Here is an 18,469-nt window from a genome sequence, read left to right as displayed (position 1 = left end):
TTAGACCCACTGATGAGATCTTGTTAAAGAGGTGAAATGTATCTGAGTGTATAAATAAAAATGTTTTATGCTAACTACTTAAGTTGGAGCCACACCAATGAACAGTAAAATATTAGTGTGAAAATGATAACAGTTTTACAACTGGAAATGCTAAAAAATTTACATTTTATGGCTATGATATTTTAAATAACAGCTTCTAAAACATTATTTCAGCTAATTTCAGGAAATCGTGAAGAATTACATGGTCTTTCTAGTGTCAGCAATGAATGTACACTCCTGGAAATTGAAATAAGAACACCGTGAATTCATTGTCCCAGGAAGGGGAAACTTTATTGACACATTCCTGGGGTCAGATACATCACATGATCACACTGACAGAACCACAGGCACATAGACACAGGCAACAGAGCATGCACAATGTCGGCACTAGTACAGTGTATATCCACCTTTCGCAGCAATGCAGGCTGCTATTCTCCCATGGGGACGATCATAGAGATGCTGGATGTAGTCCTGTGGAACGGCTTGCCATGCCATTTCCACCTGGCGCCTCAGTTGGACCAGCGTTCGTGCTGGACGTGCAGACCGCGTGAGACGACGCTTCATCCAGTCCCAAACATGCTCAATGGGGGACAGATCCGGAGATCTTGCTGGCCAGGGTAGTTGACTTACACCTTCTAGAGCACGTTGGGTGGCACGGGATACATGCGGACGTGCATTGTCCTGTTGGAACAGCAAGTTCCCTTGCCGGTCTAGGAATGGTAGAACGATGGGTTCGATGACGGTTTGGATGTACCGTGCACTATTCAGTGTCCCCTCGACGATCACCAGTGGTGTACGGCCAGTGTAGGAGATCGCTCCCCACACCATGATGCCGGGTGTTGGCCCTGTGTGCCTCGGTCGTATGCAGTCCTGATTGTGGCGCTCACCTGCACGGCGCCAAACACGCATACAACCATCATTGGCACCAAGGCAGAAGCGACTCTCATCGCTGAAGACGACACGTCTCCATTCGTCCCTCCATTCACGCCTGTCGCGACACCACTGGAGGTGGGCTGCACGATGTTGGGGCGTGAGCGGAAGACGGCCTAACGGTGTGCGGGACCGTAGCCCAGCTTCATGGAGACGGTTGCGAATGGTCCTCGCCGATACCCCAGGAGCAACAGTGTCCCTAATTTGCTGGGAAGTGGCGGTGTGGTCCCCTACGGCACTGCGTAGGATCCTACGGTCTTGGCGTGCATCTGTGCGTCGCTGCGGTCCGGTCCCAGGTCGACGGGCACGTGCACCTTCCGCCGACCACTGGCGACAACATCGATGTACTGTGGAGACCTCACGCCCCACGTGTTGAGCAATTCGGCGGTACGTCCACCCGGCCTCCCGCATGCCCACTATACGCCCTCGCTCAAAGTCCGTCAACTGCACATACGGTTCACGTCCATGCTGTCGCGGCATGCTACCAGTGTTAAAGACTGCGATGGAGCTCCGTATGCCACGGCAAACTGGCTGACACTGACGGCGGCGGTGCACAAATGCTGCGCAGCTAGCGCCATTCGACGGCCAACACCGCGGTTCCTGGTGTGTCCGCTGTGCCGTGCGTGTGATCATTGCTTGTACAGCCCTCTCGCAGTGTCCGGAGCAAGTATGGTGGGTCTGACACACCGGTGTCAATGTGTTCTTTTTTCCATTTCCAGGAGTGTATGTCAATGATAAAAATGGTACTTATTATAGCACATAACAGCTTTTCCAGGAATCAGGAAATATGCCTTGAGTCACTGACTGATCACACAGATATCTCAAGGAGGTGGGGGCAGGAAAGGATTCCCTGTCTAGTGAGATCAAATTTTAGCAATCTACCTGTACATTTCATTAGCAGAAAACATTATTGCTTTACTGTAATCTAATGGTGTTTACGGCCTTCTGGAACTTCTTTATCAAATCTTGTGTTATCAATAAATAGCTAAACATAGATTTAAAGGCAAGAACTATATTTTGCATCATACCTAAACCTTCTGCAGAAACAACATCAGACAGTAAATTGAAACTTTTAGCAAGCTCATATATTGGATTGTTCTCCCCGTGGATCCATTGTGCTCCAGCTTCTAGGTAACTGTCACCAACTGGCACAGAACAGATTCTGCCACCAGCATACTCTTGTGCTGTAAAGAACAGTTCCCAAACAGAAATGTATAAAACACATTTTACATGTAACAGGAAAATTTAATTTTTTTTTAGTAGAATATACAGTTATGAATGTAAAATCATGTTACCAGCTTGATTTCATACAGAAGCTGAAACTGAAACCTAGTTTTTCCTTTCCATATTCTTTTCTCTGGACTGTATGTTTCTGGTTAATTGTGACTTATGCAGCCAGCTGTTGTAATATCAGTGACCTAAACCAACATTAATTTAGTAGTTATCAATTTAACATTGTATGGAAAGAGCCATGCACCAGGGAAATTGATTCTTGATTCTGAAGTCTATGCATCTATGCTAGGCTCACACATGTTAGTCAACATTCTTTTCCTTGCTGATGATCATGACAAGCATCCTCCAAAATTGAGCTTCAGAGATCTGTTTACCCACTTGGAACAATGACTGTACACTACAATGACGGGGGAAGAAAAAGGATTTGTGTTGTATGGCAAAGATCAGAAACAGTAGAAGAAGGAGCACACTGTATATCCTCAAATGCAAAATGACATATGATTGCAGAAAGGATATCAAGAAGAAACTAACTAACTTTTTGTTGAAAGTAGGCAATAATTAGAAGAACTCTGGATTCACACTCTATGAAAAATAACAAAGTTTACAACATTGTGGCTATTTATATGGTAGCAAAAACTGAATACAAAAAATGAAGACAAATCTCAGAGTCAGGGAACCTGAAATAACATTTTTAAAAGAAGTTAACAGTGCTAAAATTCTACACTGCATGAGAAGCAAGACAATTTGATGAAAACTGAAGATCTTCACCATGAATGATAAAAGAAAACTATAGATAATGATGGTATCAACACACTTTACAAATGGAAGATCATGACTTGCCAAAGTTTGCTCTTGTGTATCAACCAAAGGGAGGAAAACCATGGGGTCTCAAGTACAATGAGAGCTGATGACCACAATGTTGAGTGCCCTAAAGATGCAACAACAACAATCCAGGTACAAAATGAAGCAATGGTCTAGAACAGAGAATAGTGAATAATCTGTAATTGATACAATGATGAATTTAACAGTTCATAATTATATAACTACAGCTATTCTTTTTTTTTTTTTTTTTGTACAAACTAGGAGACTAAAGTTATCAATTAATTTAATGAATCATACTTGGTTAATTGCTGCCATTCACTGTTTACTTATAGGGTTGCAGTATTTCCTACTTTTTTTCTAGTTACTTTTTCCCAACAGTTATTTTCACACATAAATTACCTCTTAGTTACACCTGGAGACATGATTCATTATCTGTAAAATTAAGTTAAGGATGTATGAGTTTGTAAATCTATGAAGGTTAATTTCACTTTGATAACTACAATGGAGTGAATTATCAGCTATTTGTATTTGGTAATGTATTTCTTCAACTGCCTGATATTTATTTTTATTGCTTGTCACAAACAGCATTAAAGAGTATACATACTGACATATCAGCATAAGGACTAGGTTTTGTGAATATTTATACAGGGTGTTACAGAAAGGTACGGCCAAACTTTCAGGAAACATTCCTCACACACAACGAAAGAAAATATGCTATGTTAGAGCTCATTTTATTACTTCTCTTCAAACCACATTAATCATGGAATGGAAACACACAGCAACAGAACATACCAGTGTGACTTCAAACGCTTTGTTACAGGAAATGTTCAAAATGTCCTCCGCTAGCGAGGATACATGCATCCACCCTCCGTCGCATGGAATCCCTGATGCGCTGATGCAGCCCTGGAGAATGGTGTATTGTATCACAGCCGTCCACAATACGAGCACGAAGAGTCTCTACATTTGGTACCGGGGTTGCGTAGACAAGAGCTTTCAAATGCCACCATAAATGAAAGTCAAGAGGGTTGAGATCAGGAGAGCGTGGAGGCCATGGAATTGGTCCGCCTCTACCAATCCATCGGTCACCGAATCTGTTGTTGAGAAGCGTACGAACACTTCGACTGAAATGTGCAGGAGCTCCATCGTGCATGAACCACATGTTGTGTTGTACTTGTAAAGGCACATGTTCTAGCAGCACAGGTAGAGTATCCCGTATGAAATCATGATAACGTGCTCCATTGAGATTAGGTGGAAGAACATGGGGCCCAATCAAGATATCACCAACAATGCCTGCCCAAACGTTCACAGAAAATCTGTGTTGATGACGTGATTGCACAATTGCGTGCGCATTCTCGTCAGCCCACACATGTTGATTGTGAAAATTTTCAATTTGATCACGTTGGAATGAAGCCTCATCCGTAAAGAGAACATTTGCACTGAAATGAGGATTGACACATTGTTGGATGAACCATTCACAGAAGTGTACCCGTGGAGGCCAAGCAGCTGCTGATAGTGCCTGCACATGCTGTACATGGTACGGAAACAACTGGTTCTCCCGTAGCACTCTCCATACAGTGACGTGGTCAATGTTACCTTGTACAGCAGCAAGTTCTCTGACGCTGACATTAGGGTTATCGTCAACTGCACGAAGAATTGCCTCGTCCATTGCAGGTGTCCTCGTTGTTCTAGGTCTTCCCCAGTCGTGAGTCATAGGCTGGAATGTTCCGTGCTCCCTAAGACGCCAATCAATTGCTTCGAACGTCTTCCTGTCGGGACACCTTCGTTCTGGAAATCTGTCTCGATACAAACGTACCGCGCCACGGCTATTGCCCTGTGCTAATCCATACATCAAATGGGCATCTGCCAACCCCGCATTTGTAAACATTGTACTGACTGCAAAACCACGTTCGTGATGAACACTAACGTGTTGATGCTACGTACTGATGTGCTTGATGCTAGTACTGTAGAGCAATGAGTCGCATGTCAACACAAGCACTGAAGTCAGCATTACCTTCCTTCAATTGGGCCAGCTGGCGGTGAACTGAGGAAGTACAGTACATACTGACGAAACTAAAATGAGCTCTAACATGGAAATTAACCGTTTCTGGACACATGTCCACATAACATCTTTTCTTTATTTGTGTGTGAGGAATGTTTCCTGAAAGTTTGGCCGTACCTTTTTGTAACACCCTGTATACATGAAATTTGACCATTACAACTTCTTAACATCATTTCACCTTATTTTTCACTTTTAACTGCATCTTTCAACAGAATTATCCCATCAGAAAGGATGTAAATAAACTGCTCATCCTAACATGCTAAGTCTATTTGATCTGGTGTTACTTTTAGAGTAACCCCTCATTAGTCTTATTTTTCCAGCCCTTTCCTCTCTTTTGTCAGTTAAAGACACCTTTACCTGCAAAAACAAATTTTTCTATTTTTTACTACCTGTGCTTCTATCACTGTGGCTAGATAGGTAGAATATTCTTCTCTGTGTACTTGCCACAATGTCTTATTATTTAACATTCATGGACCTTCATTGGAGAATTAAAATATAGAATATACTGTTCAGATATCATTTTTAGGAGCCAGACTCAGAAAAAACACCCAGTTACTGTATTATAAGAATCACAAATGATATCAAAGATTACTCTTATCCTTTCAATGGTTATGTGAGAGCACTAGTGCAAAGTAACAGCAATGTTTCTGTGGTGTCACCGCCAGACACCACACTTGCTAGGTGGTAGCTTTAAATCGGCCGCGGTCCATTAGTACATGTCGGACCCGCGTGTCGCCACTGTCAGGATCGCAGACCGAGCGCCACCACACGGCAGGTCTAGAGAGACGTACTAGCACTCGCCCCAGTTGTACGGACGACATTGCTAGCGACTACACGTACGAAGCCTTTCTCTCATTTGCCGAGAGACAGTTAGAATAGCCTTCAGCTAAGTCCATGGCTACGACCTAGCAAGGCGCCATTTGTACCATTGCATGTATCTCAAGATAGTCTCACTTGTATCATCAAGAATGCTGTATACCAAAGGACGATATAAAAGTTAAGTCTTCTAGTAGCTACGTTCTTTTCTTTATCACATTCATTACGAATCCTGTTCCAGACTTCGCGCCAGTCGGCGTGTGTGTACGTGTGCCCTTTCGGCTACCCGTCACTGTGGACTGGCTGCCTTGTCGGTCCACTACAGTTTCAAGGCTGAAAATGGTGTTCTCTATTATGTACCATTACCATAAGTAGGGTGATATAAGTTAGCAAATATATCACTCCTTATGACTGATATTTCATGTATTCTGATTATCAATGCTGTGTTTCAATTTTTATGGACAAGGTTTCCACTCTGGACTGAGTGCTGCATGACTGGTGTGCTGTAGGGTGAAAATCATCACATCCGTCTAAACAGCTTCTGCTGGCAATTGTCAAGTTAGCTTCAAAACTCCCCTACAACTGCTATAGGGTAAAAGACACTTTCAAGAATCTGTTTAGAATAACCATGAAAATTTTCTGGAAAATATGTGAAACTCAGTGATGAGTTAGTGCTCATTTCGGTTCATAGATGTATTAACTTGATGATTACATATGTTGTAATTTAGTTTGTGAAGCTGAAGGGAAAACCATAACAATTGTTGAGGTATTTCTTTGTTGTCAACCTACATGTACTAGAGCGTGATAAACTCTGACAACCATGAATGAAAGATAATTTGCTGGAGTTGCATGAATTGTTTGTAAAGGATCTCATAAATTTGTAAAAATTATGCCTTATACTGAACTAGAAAAATAATACAAGCATCTTCAAATCTGACTTCGTTCATTTTGACTCACAGGAAATTAAATATAGAGTTTTCATTAGTAAAAGTTGCACAGATCTTTGCACTAGTATGAAATATTGCTCCTACAGGCATCACTTTAAAAGTTACCTTCTCTCACTACAACTCACCTGTCCACAAAACCATCTTTAAACTCCAAACTGACCAACCTTTGACCCTTGCCCACCTTGTCTTCGACCTATAAGCTGCCTTCACCAACTACCAATTTCAACAGCTGCTGGCTCTATTAAAAATCATCCACCTTTCAGTCCTTTGACCTTCTAGCTCACTTTGTGTAACTCTTCTTGAAGACAGCTGCAAACTGGAACAAAATGCCCCAAACCACCACCGCAAGCTGTCTATGCTGTTAATCAAATATCTCTTAAGTGGTAACATTATGTTCCTCTTTTCCTCTCCTGCATTTATCATCTACTACATCACCCGCAACACCCCTTCCCTTCTCTTTCCTAATCAACAAGCCTAGCCAGGCCTCCAAATTTAACCTCCCAGTCACAAAACATCCCCTACCCTAGCTCGGACATAGCCACAATCAATTCAAATACCTCCTTCCTTTCCTACACCTCTCAACCATTCTTTCCAAAAGCCTAACCTTCACTTCAACACCAAAATTCAATCACACTGTCTCCTTCCAAAGGCCTAACCTTCACTTCAACACCAAAATTCAATCACACTGTCATTGCCAAAGATCTTGCCTCTTTTAGTATCTTTGTCAGTGCCGATACTAAACCTCCTATACCCATGACCTCAAATGAAAGTACCTCTTCACCAACTAATTCCAAACCATGCTAAAAGAGTGAGCATCAAACCCTGCCTAGAGCAGTTACAACCCATATCCCAAAATACAGTAAAGAACTACCGTAGCCACTGTGGGAATGTGACTGGTTACTATCCCTAAATCAAACACTTCCACTTTATATTTTGATACAGATGTATATTTAAGTACAAGCATCTACATGTGTATATACAACAAGTCACATAAACAGACTGAATCTTCTCAAACTTTTTGTCCAAAGAACTCATGAGTGGAGAGAGACTCCTTGTTTGTGGGCTATGTTTATATCAATGCCACAGCACCATATACAGTAGACCAACACTTCCAATGCATCAGGCAGTGGCTTCCCATGCTACATAAAAGACACCAATCACTTACTGGAACAACTCAAATCCATTATCACCCTCATCCCACCTACAACCCTCCTTTTCACTGTTGATGTGACCTCGTTCTACGCCAGCATGCCATATACATATGCCCTCTCAGTCTTAGAACATTACCTCTGCCACCTGAAAGACACCCTAAAACCTCATTTACCTTAGCCAACTTCATCCTTTTTTGTTACTGCTTTACATTTGAAGCCAAGCCACACACAAACCAGGAAGTACATTAAACACTAGGCAAAACAGTATGGCCCCATCCTAAGCCAACCTTTCATGAGCCACATCAAAGAAGCATTCTCAAGACCCATGAGCTGGACCCTCTCGCTTAGCACAAATTTATCAATGGCATTTTTGTGGTATGAACTTACACTTTCTGTAAAAGCTTAATTCCTTCTCCCAACTCAAATTAACCTGCTCCATTTAAAACCCAAAGCCAACTTCCTTGGCATTGATCTTCATCTCAGTACTGCTCACATCCATGCCTCAGTCTGTTAAAAACAAAACCATAAACAACAGTAACTCAATTTTGACAGCTGTCACCCATTCCACATCAAATGCTCCTTATAGCTTAGCCATCTGTGGCAAACTTATCTGTTCCACGAACAAATCCTCTACACCTATACTGACAAGCTCTTCCAGGTTTTCCTATCCTGCAACTACCTCACAGACCTTGTCAAAAAAACTGCCAGGGAGTTTCTCCTTCACCCTCCAACAAATACAGCTCCCACTTCCAAAACACTTATTAGCAACACCCTTGTTGCACAGTGTGATCCTGCCCTCATATGCCTAAGTACATTACTCAGTTAAGGCCATGACTTTCTCGAGTCAAGTCCTGAAATGAGATCAACTCTTTCTGATAACCTTCACACACCATCCATTGTTGGCTTTCATTGTCATCCTAACCTTTGGAACATTTTTGTATAACCGTATTCCGAGACCTTAATCCCTACTTTAAGGTTCTTAGTTCTGCAGTCAATCCTGTTGCAAAACCTGGCCCATGAACCACTCACTACCACTTACTCTAGCCCCATCATTAGCAAATGCCATGACATGAAAGGCAGGGCAACATCTGAAATCACACATTTTGTTTATCAATTGACATGTGGTCACTGCACAGCAGGTTTTTTTAAATTTCTTATAGGGTAGAACCTTCATCAAACAGGCTGAGCACATGAATGGCCACATAATAACTGTCTTGAAGATTTATTTATTGAGAAATTTATTTTACTTTGTTATGTTTTATTTTTTTCCCTTCATGCCCTCTGCTCACTGCTTCCCCACCCTTCCTCCTCCCACCTCTCTCTCTCTCTCTCTCTCTCTCTCTCTCTCTCTCTCTCTCTCACACACACACACACACACAACTTTTGGTTTTCTCCAGTTCCTTTTTTGCTTTCCTTCAGGTTCTTAATTCCATTATACTCCCAAGTTCTGATTTCTCTTCCTCTCACTCTTTTTTACCTCTCACCCTGTCTTTCATCATGTCTGGGATGAGGCTGACATAATGCTTACCATAGCATTATCTTTGAAATTCCACTCTCTCTGACGTCCTCCTTCACTTTCGTCACCCCTTTGTCCTCACAACATATGTGTTTCTCTCAACCTGATGTGTGGGTGATCTGCCCCTCTTTTCAAATCTTCCTCCCTGGGTGAGGGACTATCAGTTGCGAAAGCTGGAATAATTGCTTCTACTTTTATATGTGTCTATTGGCAGCACTAAAAATTTCACTACCTGCTTTATAATCTTCCAAAACTTATCCCTCTTTCCTACCCAAGGAAGGAGCTATCTATTCTGAAAACTGGGATGTTTGTTTCAGGTTTTACATGTGTCCATTGTCAGTACTAAGAATTCCATTTCCTAAAGATAAACACAGGTCAGCCATTCTACCAGCTAGCAGTTTTTTCTTGTATGAAGTGTGCTGACCACATCTATCCTAGATAAGTTAATTGTTCTATTTCTTTCTCATTTCAAACTACGGTATTTGTTTTGACTAAGAGGCTACACGTAGGTACTTACCCTCCAATATCACAATATCTTGAATCCCACCTTCAATCAGACTTTTTGCAGCTGCAAGACCAGAAATTCCTGCACCAACAATAGCTACTTTGTGAAAGTGTGATTCATTTGTAGGAAATTGTGTCAGGTGCTGATTTTCAGTGTCTTCAAATCTGAAAGTTGCAAATATATGCATTTTGAAGAAACAACTCTATTATGTATTTCAGTCATTGCACTTAAATATAATTATGGAACATAAAATATCAGTAAACAGAAATAGGATAACTGAGGAAGATGAAAATTTCTGCTAAATGATGTTATATAATCACTGAAAAGCTCCTACAGATTACAGCTAATACTACAGATTTGCCATTGAAAGATGTCACGCAAGTAAGATGGGAGTTTGCTGAGGAGCATTTAATACAGGCTATGAAGATACAAAACAAGGAGTTGAATTGGATGTTAAACATAAAATGCATAAATTATAGGTGATGTAGAGTTAATTAAACATCAGTCGTTAAAAAGTAAAATATTTTAATCTCTTCTTAGGTGAATTATCTAGAACTGATACAATGTTCAAACGTAGATGAGCACAGGGAATAATGCAAGAATCCCTGACTGGAAAATAATATAACAGGGTATTCCACAAGGCTCTATATTAGGCCTAGTCATATTTCTTTCCCATGAGAATGATTTATCAGTAAATATCAGGTCCCCATCAGCTTTGTTTGAAGATGATATTTCCGGGTTAGTTGAAAATCAGAATGCAGAAAATATTCCTGAGCTGATAATCAATCAGTATTCTCAGTAGCTTAGAAACTCAGCTTATGGGTGGAACGTGAGCATTTCTAAAGCCTACATGATGCAGTTCAGAAACAAAAAATTAAAAATTGTCCACATTAACATGTAGAAGAAACTGACTTAGTCAGATCCTTAGGTTAATTTAGATGAAGATTTGAGCTAGCACAAACACAGTGAGAACATAGAAACCTAATTAACCAGCTTTGCATTTGCAGTGCATGTACTACCAACTGCACCTGACCTGACCATATGGCAAGTAGCCTTATGAAGGTTACTCCAAATCTGCAATCCGATATGGTATTGCTGTCTTGGGAAAGCTCAACTACTACAGTATAGACACTAGCAATTAACTAAGAAATCATTCATAGATTATATTAAAGCTTTTGACAGAGTGGTAAGATATAAAATGTATTACAAAATATAAGGGGCAGTCAAATGAAAACAACACCCACCACAATGAGACCATGGAATGGTTTCACTGGAAACTAATCACCAAACACATTAAGACATTTATCCCAGTGGGAGATGAGATGATCAACTGCTGTTTTGTACAATGCAGTTGGCCACTGACAGATCCACAGCCACATCCACTCTTGCATTTCCTTGTCTGACTGAAACTGACAGGTCACTAAAGACATAAAAATCACATGGTAAAAGATTTGGGTTGTATGGAGAATGTTACAGCATTTCCCAACCAAATCACTTAAGCATAGCCTTTGTACCACTGGTAGTGTGAGGGTGGGTATTGTTGTACAACATTATGACCATCCAACAGCATTCCTGGGTGTTTTGTTTTTATGCTATGTCACAGTTTCTGAAAAAGTGTCTTTATAGCACTGCACAGTGATTGTGGTTCCACACTTGAGAAACTTGACTAGCAGAGGGCCCCTGCAGATGAAGAAGAAGGTCATCGTGACCTACCCGGAACTTGTGTGAATAGCTTTGGATTTGCTTGGCAGGGGACATGTGGGATGTTTTCACTGTTGGCTTTTCCATTTGCTCTCAGGCTGTTGGAATGCTGCCAGACAGAATCAGTCTGGTCGTTGAACAGAATCATCCTGTTGTGTGATAATGCCCTCCCCATTCTGCCAACCAGGCAAAGGCTAAGCTTTAGTGATTTGGTTGAGAAATACTGCAACAGCCTCTGTACAACCTGGATCTGTCACCATGTGATTTTCACATCTTTGCCAACCTGCAGAAAGACATGTCTGGATGACAGTTTTTGTCATATGAAGAAGTGCAAGAGTGGGTGTAGTTGTGGGTCCATCAGCAGCCAACCACATTCTACGAAACAGGAACTTATCATCTCATTTCCCAGTGGAATAAATGTCTTGATGCATGTGGTGATTAGTTTTGAATGGAACCATTCCATGGTCCCATTATTGTGGGTGTTTGGTTTTCATTTGACTACCCCTCGTAACTTACAAGTTTGAGTAGGGGAATAATTGTATGAAAGACAATACAAGGTCTTATATTTGTGAATAAACAAGTGAAACACATGGATTTTGCACTTAGCTGGTTTTATAACACATTCTACACTAGCATGACAAAGACAAACATGGTATTGTCAGTTTACTCCACTAAACCCAATAAAAATCGTTAGCACAAAACCAGTATTTCATTTGAGCAATTACAACTTCTCTGTACAGTTGAAAGTCAGATATTGTTGGTCATGATTACTTACAACATGTCCACTGACTTAGGTAAAATGATGGTTGCTTTTATAACGAGAAAAACCATCATATGACAATAAAATATGTTATCATCAAACAAGGAGTACTGACGATCACAATTTCAACAATATGATGTTTCTCTTGGCTGTCCAAACTATCATGTGATACATAAATGTTGATGATTCAAGTCAACTTATAAAAAACAGCCAATATGACACTTCCATTGTTTTACCAAATATCAAATTACAACTGACACAGCTCTGGACACATTAAGATATTACTACTTCTCATTATATTTCAGTATTACTACCCAAGACCTTTACACAATGTCTGTACTGAACTGAAACATGCAGATATTATTATATATATGTTTATTACATTATTCTCTCAACAGTGTACTTCTATATTTTTTTAATGTAGCAAAAGGATAGTGAAAAGGATAGTTGTTACTCACCATATAGCAGGGATGGTGAGTCACAGATAGGAACAACAAAAAGACTGTCAGAAAGTGAGCTTTCAGCACAACAAGGCTGGCTTCAGCTGCCACAGACTGAGGTCATGTGTGTGTGAGTTGTGTTTGCATGAATGTGTGTGTGTGTGTGTGTGTGTAGGTTGTTGGCTGCAAGCTAACTTCCTGACAATGTTTTTGTTGTGCCTATCTGTGACTCAGCATCTCTGCTATATGGTGAGTGGCAACAATCCTTTTCATAATATTGTCACATTCGATCCTGAATTTTTTAATGTAGCAAAATATTAGTAGTCAACACACTGTTAGAAATAAGCTGCTGGGAAGCCACCATACATCTACAATTCTATGTTATAAGTATATAATATGTTGACTCACACTTGTGACATCACACAAGCTGTGACACAATTAGGTTGGGGCAGCTGTTGTATAAAGCCCAGGCTGCAAATCAACTCGTCTCATGTTGATTCCACACAGGTGCAGGATGACATCACATCATCCTGAATCCAAGTCACACTCTCAGATAAACGGTTAAGTAATACTTATGAGCAAATATCATACAATTATAAGATCATGCACGAATAGCAATGAATAGGGAAGGATGAATGATGACTAATTTCATCATTATTATTAATAGTGCATTCTTTATGCAATGAGACTTTTCTGACACACACATTCCAAAATATTTAAGCACATCATTTCTAGTTAATGTGGAAAAGAAGACATGCACAGGAAGGTAACTGGGGAAACTGGGCATCATTTCTCAAGCTTTTGGTGCTTTTAAGAAAATCAATTTAAGGAATTTCTGTAAGGTAAAGAATGATAAATTAAGGTAACAGAAAATACTAAACTGAGAAATGTAAAAGAAAAGAAAAAGCAAACAAAGAAATACATAAGAAAATGAAAAGGAAACAAATACAATACATACAAAATCATTAAGAAAAGAAAGAGAATAGATTATAAAGATAGAGAAAGAAAGCATGAACCAAAACAAATAGAAATGGTAGGGAAAGGAAAGATGTGAAAGAGAGTGGTTAAGAAGAAAGGGGAAAGAAATTACTATTAAGCGAAACCCAAATGGATGGTAAGAGACAAATACATGTTCCAAAGCCAGTTCCTGTCCCTAGAATATGGGAGTACTAGTGTTAGATGGAGAATGCAGGTTTCTGCTGTCACGTTCCAGAAAATACTCACTGACTGGACATAGGCAGCTTATCTGCAAGTATTACGTTTTACTGATAAATGAGTGGTAGCCAAAAATTTATTCACAGAATTTATAAAGCACTTGAGCCATGACCGTGATTTTAAATCCAAGTTTAAAAACCCAAACGAATGAGAAAAATATATGCATTTTGTGTGTGTGCGTGTGTGTGTGTGGGGGGGGGGGGGGGGGTGGAGGATTTAGGGAGGGTGAGAGTGATTCCCTAGATACACTGGTTAAGGAGCAGTTACCCTTTGGCCACACTGATATATGATAAGTATGTGGAACATAATATTTTGTTATTATTTTATTTTACAATTTGCATTTTAATTTTATATAGGTATATCTGCTGAGTGTGTATTATTTACTCATTCATTCAGCTGAATTGAATTAATTGAGACACAAAGGGATCTCTCCCTGAATTGCAGTGGCTATGGGTTATTGGTGTACAGTTAGGACAGGTACCTGAAATAGTGAAAGCATAATGCAATTACAAGTAGAAACAGTGGTCACTGTTGCGACAGCATACGTACTTTATGGTATGACACCTGTAAAAATTAATACTTAAGGAAAAGTTCTCAATAATGAGAACTGGCAATCATTTAAGTGGATTGTCACAATTTGACACATTTGATGTCAGAACTAAATCGCTGTCTCAGAGACAACCTGTTGTGGAATCACCATCGAATACCAGCAGTACAAATTGAATAGTACTCACATTGTCTTTGAACTGAATGGCAATTCTTGTTTAGTATACTAAAATTTTATGTCTATACCAAACACCTTTCAGCTACAATAAACTGGCAAAGAGACAAAGTATGTTTTCTTCTAATACAAATACCTTGCTCTTGAAAATGCTGTGGTACATAGCAATAGGTACCTGATTTCTCCATTAGTATCATTTGCCTCCCTCATTCCCCATCAATAATTCTAAGTCCTGAAAACAAAGCCAACTTTCTGCTACAAGTAGGAATCTCATATTTCACACAGTCTCTACTTATAGTATTTTCTTCTGTCTTTTTACCATCTAAGATCTCTCCAACAGCTTCCTTCACATGCTGTCTTTCTCTTTTTCTATCTATATGTCACCTCTTCTTAACTTTTTCAAGTTTTCTTAATTTTTCATCTACATTTATTTATTTTCTATTGTTTATCGTTTAGTTTCCCTATTTCCTGATCCTCTCATTCTTCTACTAATTTTCTACCTTTCTCTATCCTTCATTTCTATGTCAACTTCTTTCCCACTTTTTGTTCATTTCTTTGACATACTGATTACTATAATCCACTATTATCAAGTTGTTACAGTAACCCTGTCTATTATTTCCAATTATTATCTGCATTTTTTGTACCTCTTTGAACTGCTTAAGATATGGGGAAGTGCTGAAAAGTAGTTCCTCTGACTTTTTTATGTAAAAACTCTTAAATCTTTTTAAATAAAACAAACATTATTATCATTCTACATCTTTATTCCTCATGTCTAAACAGTTGCAGTCCTTTGTCATTAGACGGTTCTGAATTTTAGCGTGTAACATGGCAGTAACTATGTCAGTGCATGAGAAACAGCATGCTGTAACTGAGTTTCTAATTCACAGAGTTCACCCACACAAGCAGCATTTTCTCCTTCAGCATAACAGTGCCCGACCACACACAAGTGTTGTGACATCTGCAACCATTCAACACCTCGGGTTCACTGTCATCGATCATTCTTCTCACACTCTCAACTAGTCCTCATCCCATTTTCATCTGTTTCCAAAACTTAAAGAAAATCTTTGACAACTTCACTTTGTTAGTGATGAAGTGGTGCAAGCTGAGGTGAGGTTGTGGCTCTGCCAAGAAAGTCAAACATTCTACAGTGATGGTATCAACAAAATGATTTATCGTTGGGAGAAAAGTGTTTGTCACTAGGGTGAGTTCACCCACACATGGAGCATGCTCTCCTTCAGCATGAAAATGCCAGACCACACACAAGTGTCACAACATCTGCAACTGTTCAATACCTCAAGTTCACTGTAATCAATCATTCTCCTCACAGTCTCAACATTCTCCCATTTTCATCTGTTTCCAATAATTAAAGAATACATTTGACAACTTCACATTGATAGTGATGACGTAGTGCAAGCAGAGGTGAGGTTGTGGCTGTCAACAAGGTAAAACAGTCTACAGAAATTGTGTCAACAAACTGGTTTTTCGTTGGGAGAAACATGTGCTTCGCTAGGGTGACTATGCTGGGAAATAAATATGTAGACACGAAGAATAAACTTGTAGAATATGATTAATGTTTGTTCTATCTAAAAAGCTAAGTCTTTTGACATTAAAAATTCAGAAGCATTACTTTTCAGTACACCCTCATGCTGAACTTTTAGCAACAAATAAGGAGAAATAATTTTGTGCATTGCAGTTTAGAAAACATAATCCAGCACTAAATTAATTCTGCCACTGGTTTAGTAAGCAGCTGCCTCATAAAAAGTAAATGTCATAAAAAGTCATAGGTTATTGTTTGCACAATATGACTTTTAGTCATATTAACAGGTAACAAAATATTGAGAGCATATTCAAGATCCATTGACAGAAAACTCTGGGAATTCAAAAGCCAGAGAAAGAACGAACTTCAACTTGCAAACAACATTATGTTAAGTGTGCATACAGTGTCATGCAAACTGCGGTAACTATTGGTATCATGCACCAGAGACCAAAAATGGATGAGGTCTTGTGCTGTGATTTTAATAAGCCCTGAGTGCCTCAACACCAGTGAAGCTTAAGTAAAAGCATGTTACCATACTGGGCAGACTAATGAAAAGAGGAATGTACTATCAATATGAAAGCATTAACATGCAGTCTAATAAGAAAACAGATTGCATGCATTTCAGTTTAATATATACAATTAAATTCTGGAAACAAGGTTTCTCAGGAAATATATGACAGGAACAGCAATAGTATATTCAACACGTCCTAAAAGATAAAATAACCACTTCTGTACTGAAGCAATCCTAAACACCTGCCTGGGTAACTACTGGTTACTCCCGCTTCTCCCCAACCCCCTCATCCTCCCCTCCTCCCAGTGGATTCCATGGAGGAAAAAAAAAATAAGGATGCAATGTAAGCTAGAGTATGCTTTTAATGGAAGCTTTATTTCAACCTTAATTGTACCACTCAGTTGGTTTGAGAATTCTTATGTAATATTTAATACAATAATTCCTCAAGGACTGAATTGAAAATATGAAACATTTAATGAAGCAGGTCTTCTTCATACTTATTCCAAGAGTCTGACGAATAAAAACAGGCAGATTCCCACAGAATATATGCTAATTTCATCAGTAACCACTACAAATATGTAGGACATAACAGTCCAGTTTGGCTACCCTATGAAATGAACATAATATTTGTATTAGCCTTTCTGCATACAAAGACAGTGTTTGATGCAATAAACAAGGAAATGGTGTGGGAAACACCGAAGAAAATTGGAACACAGAATGACAAGTAACCTAGGGTCAAGAATTTGTAAGAAGATAGCCTCAATACAGTTAAAACACCCATAGGAATGACTAAAACCTTTTGCATGAAATATGGATTAAGGCAAGGTGGAGTTCTGTCTCCTCTCCTTTTCATTACTGAAATGAATGAGATCCAGGAAAAAGTACACCAATCAATCAGAGGTGAAAAAGCAAAATCCATGTTTTTTTGCTGATGGCATATGTTTGTGGGGCAATTATAAGGAAGACCTTCAAGATCAAATAAACACCTGGGCAAAAGCTGCTAAAGTATATGGTCTCTTCTCCAGCCAGGAGAAAAGTGATGTGATGGTCATGAAAAGATAAGTGCAACCAATCGGACATGCCAAAATTGAGGGGAAACAGCTACAGATGATCCATCATTGCATATATCTGGGCAATGTTGCCTGTAATACTGGTTCCATAGACAAAGAAATTGCTCACAGAATTCCAGCAGGTAGTAGCTTCTATCAAATAGTTAAATACCTAATACGGAACAAGAAAGTACAAAATTTTACTTATTACATGCCCATTATGAAATATGATTGTGAAATGTAGACCATAAGAAGAATTTAGGCACCTGAGATGGGGTTTGTTTGTATCATGGTCAGATGGACATGAAGAGAGAATCCAAACTGAGGAAATACAAACACAGGCTCAAGTTGTAAGACTAAATAAACTCACCACAGCACAGGCTACCAAGATCATTGTACAATCTGAAACTCAGAGATAAAAGACCAAGAGGAAGAGCAAAACTCAGTAAAAATATATGGAGAAATCTGACATTGAGCAGAAAGGACATGCCTGGCACACTGTTGAAGTGGGAGAGAA

At 39.5% G+C, this 18,469-nt stretch overlaps 1 protein-coding gene across 3 annotated transcripts in view; it reads right to left on the bottom strand.

Annotated features, from left to right (window-relative positions):
* The window catches only part of LOC126198805 (uncharacterized), a 146,791-nt gene that overhangs the window by 39,554 nt on the left and 88,768 nt on the right, over window positions 1-18,469 (bottom strand). For all 3 annotated transcript variants that reach the window (XM_049935378.1, XM_049935392.1, XM_049935385.1), the window contains exons 10-11: window positions 10,031-10,182; window positions 1,998-2,153 (exon numbers count right to left, since the gene is read on the bottom strand). In XM_049935378.1, coding sequence (XP_049791335.1) covers window positions 1,998-2,153; window positions 10,031-10,182 — 308 coding nt within the window. The remainder of the gene's footprint in view (window positions 1-1,997; window positions 2,154-10,030; window positions 10,183-18,469) is intronic.

Source organism: Schistocerca nitens, chromosome 1 (assembly GCF_023898315.1).
Source record: "Schistocerca nitens isolate TAMUIC-IGC-003100 chromosome 1, iqSchNite1.1, whole genome shotgun sequence".
Classification (NCBI taxonomy): Eukaryota; Metazoa; Arthropoda; class Insecta; order Orthoptera; family Acrididae; genus Schistocerca; species Schistocerca nitens.
The sequence above is the reverse complement of the archived record's forward strand: the minus strand, read 5'-3'. Positions and strand labels throughout refer to the sequence as shown.